This window comes from Mastomys coucha, unplaced genomic scaffold (genome assembly GCF_008632895.1).
Source record: "Mastomys coucha isolate ucsf_1 unplaced genomic scaffold, UCSF_Mcou_1 pScaffold16, whole genome shotgun sequence".
Lineage (NCBI taxonomy): Eukaryota > Metazoa > Chordata > Mammalia > Rodentia > Muridae > Mastomys > Mastomys coucha.
In genome coordinates this window covers 77,364,370-77,377,743 of record NW_022196898.1, presented here as the reverse complement: position 1 = coordinate 77,377,743, position 13,374 = coordinate 77,364,370, and the positions used below count along the sequence as shown (strand labels likewise).

General features: G+C 41.8%; 1 protein-coding gene across 1 annotated transcript in view; it reads right to left on the bottom strand.

Annotated features, from left to right (window-relative positions):
* Nucleotides 1-13,374, bottom strand: part of Cfi (complement factor I) — a 34,601-nt gene that overhangs the window by 18,208 nt on the left and 3,019 nt on the right. Inside the window, exons 2-4 of the mRNA XM_031376171.1 lie at nucleotides 7,112-7,391; nucleotides 3,760-3,913; nucleotides 974-1,155 (exon numbers count right to left, since the gene is read on the bottom strand). Of these exons, the coding sequence (XP_031232031.1) occupies nucleotides 974-1,155; nucleotides 3,760-3,913; nucleotides 7,112-7,391 (616 nt within the window). The remainder of the gene's footprint in view (nucleotides 1-973; nucleotides 1,156-3,759; nucleotides 3,914-7,111; nucleotides 7,392-13,374) is intronic.

Sequence of the window (13,374 nt, the reverse complement as noted above, 5' to 3'; positions counted from 1 at the left end):
AGTAATGAAAGCAAAAGGCTCACTCAGAAGCAGCAAACAATAGAGGTTACTAGCAGGTAATTTATTTATGTAATATATGTAATATAATAATGTGTATAATGTATTGTATACATGTATGATTATTAAAACTAAACACCAACACAAATAAATAATCTGAAGATAAAACTGAAACAAATCGGGCAGGAGAGATGGCTCAGCAGTTAAGAGCATCGACTGCTTTTCCAAAGGTCCTGAGTTGAAATCCCAGCAACCACATGGTGGTTCACAACCATCCATAATGAGATCTGGTGCCCTCTTCTGGAGTGTCTGAAGACAGCTGCAGTGTACTTACATATAATAAATAAATCTTTAAAATAAATAAATAAATAAACAAACAAATCATTAACTGTATTGGTTGCTAGGCCAGAGGACTCAGCCTAGAGCGTGTCTCGGTGCGGGGATACTATTTCCCCTTAGCTGTTTTGCTCTGGCACTAACCCAGCCTCTACTCCTGGCCAGAACACTGACATGTTCTTTGATTTTCTTAGTACTGAAAAAGAGAGGATTCTGGTCCTCGTCCCCATACATATAGCAAAATATTTCTAAGTTAGGATAGAGGAGCAACGTGACTGTGATCTCTGGGGATAGGATGGTCACGTAAGCATTTTAAAGAAATACACATAACATACATAAAACTGGATGCTCAGAAGAGGTGCCAAGGCATCTCTACGTTTCCTGCACTTATCTGCTATGGTTATTTGGTTCCTCGTGTTCAGGGAAGCAGAGAGGAGGCAGGTCATTTAGCTTTCATACAGGACCTGGATAGCAGGTTTTGAGTGGCAAAGAAAGAACAGTGAGAGTCCCAAATATAAGTTCTAAACTTCAAAACTTAGTAGGGGTATCATTGTCTCCTTGACAACCGCACATCCATCATTGCTTATTTCCTATAGGCTCTGATGAAATGAACGATTCTTGATGGGAGTGCTCTACCAACCTGCATCCTGTGTGTAACACACTACACCCGCCAAGCCATGGGGAGTCTTAGTTCTCCTCCTGGTAAAGGTACACTCTGCCAAAGTCGTCTCTATTCCCCGGCAGCGTACATGCAGGCACTCGGTGGTGTTTATATGAAGATTTACGGGTATGTTAAACCTTGCTTGTGTGTCACGAACACCCCTGCAAACAGAAGGAGTGAAAACTGCTGGAAAAACAAACTTTGTATTTGTAACCTTGTCACAGGAAGTAAGGCTCTACAGAAAAACTTCCCCCCAAATGATTTCGAGACTGTAGAAGACACTGACATTCTTCTTCTCTCGGCCTTAAGATCTTTACTTAAGCCTAAATACCTCTGGGGTTTTGGAAAGAGTAACTGAAATAATCCATTTCAACCAACCATTCAGGGTTGAAAACACAGCAAACATTCAGGGAGTCCTGTTTTCCCGATTGTATTAAGGAGGTTTGCTTTCCTTTATTTAATGTTTCCTTCCCGTCAGAGAAAGCCATTCCTGACTTCTCCTTATTATGCCATTTTGTTCCTTCAAAAGGACAGTGAGTTGTCTTGATCAGAGGATTCTGGAAGTATACATCCATAAATGTCAATACAGAAATATTTTTCATCTTTTCTTCCTTTTTTTTTTAAAGATTTATTTATTTTATATACGTGAATATACTGTTGCTGTCTCCAGACACACCAGAAGAGGGCATCCAATCTCATTATGGGTGGTTGTGAGTCACCATGTGGTTGCTGGGAATTGAACTCAGGACCTCTGGAAGAGCGGTCAGTGCTCTTAAACCACTGAGCCATCTCTCCAGCCCCTCATCATTTCTTTTGAGGAGTCTTCACACCTGCTCCTGCTTTGGAAGTCTTACGTGGTTGATCTCATTATTGCTTAAGACTTGGGAGGTCAGCTTGTTTGAACCCTAACAGCTGCATTTGGCTTTTATAATAAACTATATCTCTGACTGAACCTTGATAGTATTAAGACTGTATTTTGGCATCTCTGGAGATTAATTTTTATTGTCAATTCTGACGTTCTCTTTAGGAAAGCACACTGCTGGCTGTGTCTGTGATAAGGAACGTTTCCAGAGAGAACTAGTTCATGATGGCTCTGACCTAATGAGTGATTTAATCCCTTGGTGTACTCATAATATGATAGTCTTATTTGGGATGCCAAATGGGTGGAGTCTCCTTAGAGGAAGTAGGTCAGTGGGGCATATACTTGGGGGCCGCATCTTGTCTTTGGCCCCTCTGGGTCTGTTTGTCTCTTGTCCACCATGAGAATGCTTTCCTACATGTTTCTATCTCCATGACAATCGGCCTCACCTCTGACCTAGGAACAATAGACCCGGCCATGACAGACGGAGCCCTCTGGAACTGAGAGGCAAAATGTGTATTTTCTGTTGTTAAGTTTCTCTCCTACGTGGTTTTAGCCAGTGCAATGCAAAAGGTAAATATTATAATACTATTCTTTGACTTCTCAGTTTGTTCACAATGTGTGACGAGAACCTTCCTCAGCTTCCCAACAGCCCAGAAATAATGACTCACAGCGAGCAGTTATTCTAGGCTATTTAGTTGTTTCTGGCTTCTCTTTAGGGGAAAATGTGTTAAAATGAAAAGTTGAACAAAGATGCATCAGAAATAAAATACTAATAATCAGCAATAAAATACTAATTTAATATAAGTTAATTTAAATAATTAAATAATAATTAATAATAATTAAATAATTTAAATAAGATTAGAATGAAAGGCAAAAAAAGAACACAAGAGAGTATTTCTAGTTTCTGAGTCTATAATGAAGATACAGAATAGTCATACAAAAAAAAAAAAGCCACTACGAAAAATTTCACATGTAAAATTGCCGAAAATATGATAAATGGGGTTGGGGCTGCAGTTGGTTGGTTGTGTGCTTGCAGAGCATGCACAAAGCATTGGATTTCATTTCCAACACTACGTCAGCTAGGGGTGGTGGCACAGGCCTATAATCAAAGCATTTTTGGAGGTGGTAGCAGGAGGGCAAAGGTTGAAGGTCATCCTTGGCTCCATGGTGAGTTTGAGGCCAGTCTGGACTACATGAGACTCTGCCTCAAAAGTCAAAGCAAAGAAGAGATATTAAATGCCAATAATCCTCACTGGCTGAAATCAGAGAAATCTGTCTGTGAACTTAGGCAATTTATGGGAAAACAAAAAATACCAAGGAATTAAAGACCAAGACTTCACTGCTTGGTGGAAATGACAGGTTACAGGCTACAACTACAAAAAATCAGAAGTATACTGTGGCTCACACAAATCATAAAAGGCCCACTCATGAACTCATAGCAGCTCGGCTCCCTGCACAACATCTACACAAAATCAAGCCAGTAAAAAAAAAAAAAATCCTGAGTGGGTGGGGGAGAGACACGTGAGGACCGGCTCCCAGCTGAGGAGCTCTTGGCAATTGATAGCTACAGGGTAGGGAGTCGTTTTTTTTTTCTTTGGGGCGTGTGGCCACTATTCATGCTCCAGTGAATGGCTCTCCACCCAAGCTCATACTATCAGCTTTGAAAGGACTAAGTGGGTTATAAAAAGTGAGAGAAAAAAAAAAAAGAAAAGAAAAGGAAAGGAAAGAAAAAGGGAAATACATAGTGTTGGGAGGAAGGAAATGTGATGCAGAGATAATATGGAAAGATGCTACCAAAATATATTATAGCCTTGTATGGAATTCTCAAAGAGTAAGATTATATATAAAAGAATAGATTTAAAGAGATTACTTGTGAGGTAACTCCTCTGAGACGAGTACTCACAGTGGAAATCCAAGGTCGAAGCAGGCCACATTGGCCTCCGCCACGCTCCAGCTATTTTTACATATGAACATTTTCTCATTTTGGTCCACAAGTTTGACCTGAACAATTCCCTCTGTGTCTGTGCTTCCATAAATTAAGGAAACATTAAACTTTCCTGAAATGAAAAACCAAAAGGATGGACAATATTTGAGTATTTATTTTCTCTCCTATTCACTTATCTTTCTTAAAATATCTAATTTCAAGTTAACTTTCAACGCCGTAATGATTTTAGCAAATGATATGCTATTATTTTCTGAGAGCTAATTCTCACATCAGTCCTCAAAAATGGTTACACTTACTTCAAATCCGAGACACTGAAAGACCCTGGAGCTCGGGAGACCCTCACTCAAGTCTCAGGATGACACGACCACCCAATAACTCTCGAGAGACCGATCTTGCTGCAAGTGCACGAGGTTTATTTGGGATAGGCCAGTACGGGGGTCGATCTTGTAACCTTGCAGGCCAGAGGAGTTGGACCCAGAGCACAAGGAGTAAGGGGTATTTAAAGGGAAAAAACACAAACCAGGGGGAGTGAGGGGGAATTCCAACCCAAGGTATTCAGTCAGTTAGGGAGGGGAACATATTCCTTCTAGGAATGTAATCTTCATCTACTGGTCGTCGGGGTGGAGAGCCTCATGAACCAGTTGACCTTCATTCATTCCTAGTTCTACCCTCATTGTGGATCAGAGGAGGGGCAGGTCTTGGGAACCAGAGCCCTGAGGCTCTGAGTTAGCCAAGTTCCTGGAACTGATTAGTCTACATTCTTGGCTCCTTACTGAGGTTTACCATGCCCTTTTAGGTAAAAGTTATACATTATACATTCCTACTGACACATTTCTATTAAATGCTCTTATTTTAAAATTCTAAAATTCTCCAGCCCTTCAACACCACTTACCCACATGGTAAAGCTAGTGAATTTGAACTCGCTTTGCTAACTGTGCTGGTTATGAATGTTAATGGCCCCAAAGGCTCATGTATTTAAATGGTAGTCTCCAGATGGTGGAACTGTTTGGGGAGGAGGTACAGCCTTGTCAGAGGAGTTATGCCACTGGGGGCGGGGCATTCAAAACCTTATGCTAGACCCAGTCTCCCTACCCCTCCCTCTTCCTCTCCCTCCCTTTCTCCTCTCCCTCTCCCTACTTCCGTGTGAGTGTGTGTGTGTGTGTGTGTGTGTCTACCAACAGAGGCCATAAAAGGGTTTTGACTCTCCTGCACAGAAGTTACAGGCAATTGTAAGCCACCCAACATTGGTACTTGGGGTCCAAAATCTGGTGCACTGGAAAAACAAGGATCTCTCTCAACCGCTGAACCGTGGCTCCAGCCCCCTCATAGCAAGACCTTTTAACTGACTACCGAGTGGATAGCCTGTTGACTAATCTCTTTAACCCAGCAGAAGCAAGACTTAGGAGATCCCCAAGGGCTGAGCAGCAAAGAGCACCACCTCAGAACCACTTGACTCAAGGAACAGCTGTGTTCCCACGATGGACCCCTGGTTATCACTTCAATCACTACTATCTAAAGACAGCTTTAGAATGATGGGTCATGACCCTCCCTACACTGGGTTGCTTAATTGATTGTAGGTGGCAAAAGTTGGTAAAAAGTTCCCACAAACACAAACAAATATTAATTAAAGATCAAACTTATAGCTAGCTGGTGGTGGCACTGGATTAATCCCAGTGATCAGGAGGCAGAGAGGCAGGTGGTTCTTTATGAGTTTAAGACAAGCCTAGTCTACAAAGAGAGTTCCAGGACAGCCAGGGCTACACAGAATAACTATGTCTTTAAAAAAAAAAAAAAGTATAATGAAACTAAGGTGTTTCTGGCAGTGCATGGCAATGTTGCTTCACATGACTTCACTACAACCGTAGTTCTGAATACACAATTCTGCACTTTTCACTGAGCATGCGCCATGCCATGCAATGGGAGTGAATGCTCCAGAAGTACTTTGGCTCAGACTCAAGACTACTGTGTCTTTTTATTCTCTCCTGTATGTCATACAAAGCTTTTTGCTTATACAGGATCATAACAGTTTAATTACAGAAAACAAAAACTTCTAGAATTTTCCTGCCATCAGTTTTGTAGCACATAGTGTGTCTTTGGGTTGGATTGAATCAGAATGTTTGATTTTTGTTTTAATTGCTATTTAAGTTCCTGACTTCAGTGGTGTATTTAAAATAAAAAAAAAAAAAGCCAATTAAGGGAATTTTGGCTTGAGATCAGGACAGGATTTCTAACAATTTCAGAAATGGTCGTAAACATACTTCTGCCACGTTGTACTATGTATTTATATGAAGCAAAATTCTCAGCACTGATGGACTCTAAAATCAAAATATTAGAAAAGCACTGATGATTATATTCTGCACGGTCAAATATTCAGGCAAGATTTTTAAAAAAGATTTATTTATTTATTTTATGTATATGAGTACACTGTAGCTGTACGGATGGTTGTGAGCCTTCATGTGGTTGTTGGGAATTGAATTTAGGACCTCTGCTCTCTCTGGTCGGCCCTGCTAGCTTCGGTCAACTTTGCTTGCTCAGTTCCTCCTTGCTCTGGCCCAAAGATTTGTTTATTATTATATATAAGTGCACTGTAGCTGTCTTCAGACACACCAGAAGAGGGTGTCAGATCTCATTACGGGTGGTTGTGAGCCATTAAGTGGTTGCTGGGACCTTGCTGTGGATCAGGACCTTCGTAAGAGCAGTCAGTGCTCTTACCCGCTGAGCCATCGTGCCAGCCCCTCAGGCAAAATTTAACTCATGTGAAAATAAGCACACCCATGTGTCTTTGCTACTTTGTGGGTTCTTCTTCTTTTTCCTACACTTTATCCCTCCAGGTTTCATCCACTATCACAATATTAGAGAGAAAGGAGGATAGAGGGGGGAGAGAGAGCCCTGAATCTATTTTTTTTTTTTGTTTGTTTCTTCTTTTGAGTGTGACTACTAACAAACCACACCCAACCCCCGGAAAGACCAACAACCATTCTGGACCCTAATACTTATATACCCTCTGAAAAGTTCCCAGAGTTCCAAATGTCACACAATCACAGAAACTAGTGCAGCTGGCAAAACCACACCTCCGCTAGAGCATGAGGCAAATCATAGTCAGCCGCTGCAGACAGTCCAAAGCACCTGGGATATTTTCAGTCACTTAAAATCTTTCTGAGTGAAAGGGGGATCATGAATGGAACAAAGTTTAAGAAGCCATGGTCTAAAGAATTTGAAGTTGTCATTAAAATATTTCACGGCAAAAGCATTTTGTGAGCAAAAGGATGGCAGATCCCTGCCCGCTTGTTCCAATAGCTTGCTTTCCTACCTTGATCTGTGCATGTTCCATTATTTGAAAACTTTATCTCTGGGTGAAGACATTCAAAACTCTTCTGGTGACAGTAGGTAGGGTAGTTTCTTCCATCGGTGGCACACACGGGGGTGCCATTCTTGGGGCATTGGTAGGGGAGTTTACAAACACAGGTTCCATCGATACATTTCTGCCATGGCTGGCAGAAGACCTTGTCACAGGAGAGATGCGTGTATTTTTGCAGTAAGCACTTCTGCTCCACAAGATCCTCCTGAGGCAGACCTGATGCTGGCGTGTGCTGTGAAGAGGAAATAACACATGAAAGTTTTCTGTGCTCTCGGAATGTGAGGAAATGAAGGAAAAGAACAAAACACACCTAGCCACCAGCACAGGTGAGGGGATGGGCTGGTGGTGTTGTAGATCAGACAACCTGACTCCCAGCCCCAGTTTTGGGCAGGTTACCCTCATGAAATGTGAGTGTTCTCATCTGCACCGTGAGGGTGATAGCTACTACTCATTGCAGTTTTATTTGAATGATTAGATGCAATATCACTATGGTTGCCAGGTTCCAGGAATACAATTAATTGAGCTATTATAAGGAGACTGGGATAAAAGTGTGCCTTAGAGGAGATCAATGAATCCCAGTGCCATGGTACGGAATAACAAACTAGATGTGGAATACAGTCTAATAGGATGAATTTGATGCCTGTCATTTATTAATTCTGTCATTAATTAATTCTGTTATTAAATGCAAATCTGTTTAATGAACTACTAATACACATAAAATGATGCTAAGATGAGTGGCAGTCTCTATCTTATAAGGGCTTGATTGTCTGATTATAACAAAATAGGAACATATAGTATATAACAGATTCGTGTCTTACAAAACAGAGGGTGTGTGGAGTAAATGTTCTGCAAATACAAAATGGTACTTTAGGAGAATCGGGGTGGAGCCTGTCTTCCTAGTCTCTTAGAAGTAGCAGCGCATGAGGAAGGCCAGGATGAACAGGCTGGGGCTAGAAGAAGGAACACTACACAATGCATATTTAGTATAGCAAGCAGTCCTAACCTTGGAGTGAGCAACACTGAGTGCTGCAGATGAGCAGTCACTGGCTATGAACCTGGGGAGACAGAGGCATGGAGAATACAGTGTGATGATGACTTTGAAAAGTATTGGAGAGGGTGAGACAGGATCCAGTACTTTCATCCGTATGGGAGGTCAAGGTGGGTTTCCTGAGAGTAATGGATGATGCCTCCTCCTCTCCTTCAGCACTACCATTTGATATACGTGTATCAAATTCCATTAATGGCTGGGCGGTGGTGGCACACACCTTTGATTCTAGCACTTGGAAGGCAGATCTCTGTGAATTCAAGGCCAGCCTAGTCTACAGAGTTAGTTCTAGGACAGCCAGGGTTACACAGAGAACCCCTGTCTTGAAAAACAACAACAGCAAAAATTCCATTGATAACCAATCTCTCCCTATGAATTTATTTTCCATGTTTTTGTGTGATGTATTCTTTTTTATGGATATGCTATTAAAATAAAATTATTTTCAAAAATAAAGTAGTGAGTGACACCACAAAAGATTAATTTTTGAACTATTAAAGTTCATAATTTGAATTTTTAATTCAAAATATATTTATTGGTATAGCAGTGTGATTATAAAGAAATAAGTTCATGTATCTTAGGATACATTTGAGTTGTGTGACATTGGTCCTGGAAAGACAACAAAGTAAACAAGCACCTACTCACCCTGGACAGAGAACTGAGAACAGACCAAAGTAAGCATAGCACCAAAGTCCAATCTGGTGAGCCAATGTGTTTTACTGGGGGGTTACTTACAGGAACAGAAATGACTCAAAGAGAGCTATAACTCCAGAAGCCCAGCCAGTGTATGTGATGGGCCCTGGAAGCTGGGACACACCGCATAGCCAAAAAACAAAGTAAGTCCTTGTTCAAGTCTTTCTACTGCTGGCTAGCTATATGATCTTTGGTAAGTAGCTTTCCCCTTCTCATCCTGCTTTGACTAGGTAAAAGTAATGTTCTCAGTTACTGAGGATCAAATTGAGGGAAGACAGGGGCTTGCTAATTATTAAATAGGTAGACTGATGGGCAGGGAGGTTCTGGGTCAGATCAAACTGGCTTTTGTCCAGTTTAGATTTGCTATAGTTTATTCCCTGGCTGCCAAGACACTCTTTCTGAGGTTTTTACCTCTCTGGAAGGTAACTGTATAATCCTTGGGGATGGGCTCTGTAGCCTTTTTTTTTTTTTCTATAAATTCAAAGCTGGTTTCTATCTCTAGTCCCACTCTGCTGTCATTTAAAATGACCCCACAGGCTAAATGCATAGTGCCAGGTCCGAGAAGGACAAATGCTCTGGATATTGTTAGCTATGTGTGCTTATGTGCTACACTAACTGAAATAAACCTTGTGAACTGCAAACTTCTGGGGCTCTAATCTTTTACTTGATGGAGAAACACTACAGATAAGCTAACAGGCAAGAAATTGAAAGCCCACAGGAGAAGGCATAAATAAACATTCCAGGCCTTGTGCAAATAGTAACATGATGACAATTGTGACATGAAGCACATAGCTTTAATTTTCATTTTGTTTCTTAGCTGTGCCTCTCCCTAGGAGCAAGGTGTAGTTTGGTAAGTTGGTCTCTGGGCTTGGCAATGTGACTTTGGTTAGCCAATGGGAAGTTGACCACCAAATATAAGAGCCAGGCCCTTCCCAGCTGAGCCCATCACAGATCAGCCCATCCCTGTCCAGTCTACAGATCTATATACTAAATAAAGTTATATATCAATGGGATGTTGAGGTGACTTAATTACTATGGCATTATCCAACTGCCACAATGACTTCCTTGGGAAATACTAAATATAAGAAAAGAAAGGTTTACTGGCTGGTTTTGTATGCCAACTAGATACAGGCTGGAGTTATCACAGAGTTATCTCCATGAGATCAATCTGTAAGGCATTTTCTCGATTAATGATCAAGGGTGGGAGGGCCCATTGTGGGTGGTGCCATCCCTGTGCTGGTAGTCTTGGGTTCTCTAAGAAAGCAGGCTGAGGAAGCCAGGGGAAGCAAGCCAGTAAGGAACATCCTTCTATGGCCTCTGCATCAGCTCCTGCTTCCTGACCTGCTTGAGTTCCAGTCCTGACTTCCTTTGGTGATGAACAGCAACTTGGAAGTCTAAACTGAATAAACCCTTTCCTCCCCAACTTGCTTCTTGGTCATGGTATTTGTACAGGTATAGAAACCCTGACTAGGACAAAAGGTTAAAGGAGGAAGAAGAAGATGAAGAAAATGAAGAAATAGATGACGATGACGACAAAGAAGGAGGAGGAGGAGGAGGAGGAGGAGGAGGAGGAGGAGGAGGAGGAGGAGGAGGAGGAGGAGGAGAAATATAAAGCTTTGTTTCTTTTTCTAGATGAGTGACTTGGATCCCAAGAGTAAACATTTGTATCAGAATCCTTCCAAATGAAAGAGTGTTAGGTTCACTATAACGTAATTCCTCTCATTGAGGTCTTCAATTATGCATTTCAGCCATGGTGCTGGAGAAGTAGCTGAGAGCTCCACATCTTGATCCAAAGGCAGCAGATGAGGACTAGGACTACACTGGGCATAGCTTGAGCATATACAAGACCTCAAAGCCTGCTACAATGGCACACTTCTTCCAACAAGGTCACACCTTATCCAATAAGGCCACACCTACTCATAGTGCCACTGCCTGTGGGGCAAGCATTCAAACACAGGAGTCTATGGAGGTCATCCCTATTCAAACCCCACAGTAGAAAATGAGTGTTTCACCAAATGCAGTAGTTCATGTTTGAATCCTGCAGTTTATGCTGACCTCACTGTTCCTGTCAGAGGTTCCTTCTTGGAGCCCTGGTGACTAGGATGAGAAGAGACACACTGTTGGATTTTCTTATTGGCATAAGACCACTACTCAACTTTGAATATAAGCTTCTCAAACTTTCTGGAAAGACGAAGATTCAGGAAACCTCAAAAATATTATTTTCTTACTTCTTAGACTGTCAAATGAGAAACACATATTAAAAAGAATCATTTCCTGCATGTGCTGAATGTACTATTCAATTGTTGGGATGAGATTGACTGGAATCTATGTCAGAATAAGCCTGAAGAATGGACATCTAACCACTACTGGAAAAGACTTATGTCCTCTAAGCCAAAACAAACTAAAGAAACCTTTTACGAGGAAAGGCTAGATTAGATATATGAGCAGATGGGAGTCTAGGATGGGGAAAAAGGAAGACTATATAAACACATTTGTCGCACACCAAGAATTCCAAATTTGAGGCTAAAGCCACTGAAATACCTTGCTAACAAATATATTGAACTTCTACTGGCTCCCTTTCTTGTATATGACCTCACTTATCCTTTCTGGTCCCACTTAGCATCCAATCTTACTAATACAAAAGCCAAAACTGGAGACATTAGCCAGACTGGAAGATGCTGACCCAGTGGTGTCAAATCAGAATTCACCATTCAGACTAGAGAATACAGTTGGCCTATAGTTCTGGATCTCAAAGATGCTTTTTTTCCTTCTGTATAATCATAATGTCATCCTGGGAAAAGTCGCACATACTAAAGAACTTGCATGTGATTGTATCCACGACAGCTGAATAGTGGATGAGTTTACTCCAGTCATTCTATTCTAACAAGGCCTGTCCCATAGGATGTTCACAGTTGGGAGTGGTGTTATGGTACAAGAACTTATAAAGATGAGTATCTAGTGGTATCATGTCAAACAACAATGGCAACAGGAGCCCCTCCGCACAGAAGATGGAATGTATAGTCCTAGTGAAGACCCAACTGGGTAAACATAGGAGAGCACAAAATATGCTTTTTCAGGGTTCATTCCTAGGAAATCATTGGTGGTGGTAGTGGTGGTCATGGTGATGGTAGTTCTGGGAATCAAATCCAGGACCCAGCACATGCAAAACACATGCTCTAACACCAAACTACATGTCATGCTCCATGGATCAATTTGGAAAGAGAGGGACTGTTAAATACTTAAGAGAGAGAAACTGAACATGCTAGCAAGCTCCAGATTTATCAGAAGCTGTCCTGGAGTCGGTGGTTATTGTCTGTGACAACAGATATCAAGTTTTCTGCCTGTTCAATGATGTAATAGAGCAAATCAGAAAGCAAATTGTCAGGGGCCAGGCCTGGGAGGACCAAGGCTCCTCCCTAAAGGACCCTGATTGCCGATTCTTGAGATTTCACAAATATTGTCTAAGAATGCTCCCAAGGGACATGGGGAGATTTCTTAGTGGGTAATGTGCTTTCTGTGCAAGTAAGAGTATCTACCTGATTTTGAAATCCTAGTCCTAATATGAAAGCCAGACACAACAAGAGACCCTGTCTCAAAAGGAGAGCGATTAGCTGGGCAGTGGTGGCACACACCTTTAATCCCAGTGCTTGGGAGGCAGGCGGGTTTCTGAGTTCAAGGCCAGCCTGATCTATGGAGTGAGTTACAGGGCAGTGAGGGCTACACAGAGAAACCCTGTCTAGAAGATACATGAAGTTTACCTTCAGTTCTCCCAATATGTTCTCCCACATGTATAGACCACACACAGCGCACACAAGAATGTTCCAACAAGTGGGGGTTTGGTTGGAGTTCTCCCTACCCCTAGACCTATAAAAGGTTGGACCTCTTATATAACACAGATGATGAAGTCCTCATCTATGAGCCTGCTACGAAGGCTGTGATAAGTCAAACATACCAGAGCATGCAATATGATGGTAAAGGATGACATCACAGATTCTTCAAAAGGTGACTACGGGATACGCAGGCATGGGCCAAAAGCAACCCAGGGGGCTGCCCTCAAACAAAAGGAGCTTAGTCCAGAGGCATCAGAGCTGGAGAATATTGACAATTTTCAGCAGACTGACTTTACTACGATGCCCAGAGCCACTGGCGATTTTATGTACTTAGTAGTATTTGTGGATGCTGTGTTTGGGTAAAAGCTTTGTTAAAACTTTACTGAAGTTTAGGCTGTGTCAAAGTGGCAATGGAGGAGCTTCATGGCAAAAATAAAGTCGAGAAGCTCAGGCTTTCATCAGGAGTTGCCTCCTTCTTGGTGATCTCGATCCATTGGCCAGGTAGAGGAGAGGAGGCATATTCCCCGTTTGGACCTAAAGGCCCCTGTGTTGAAGCCTTGGTTCCCAGCTTATAGTGTGACAGGAACCTTTTAAATGGGGCCTAGTAGAAGGAAGTGATGTCACAGGAACCAAGTTAATACTTTTAAAGG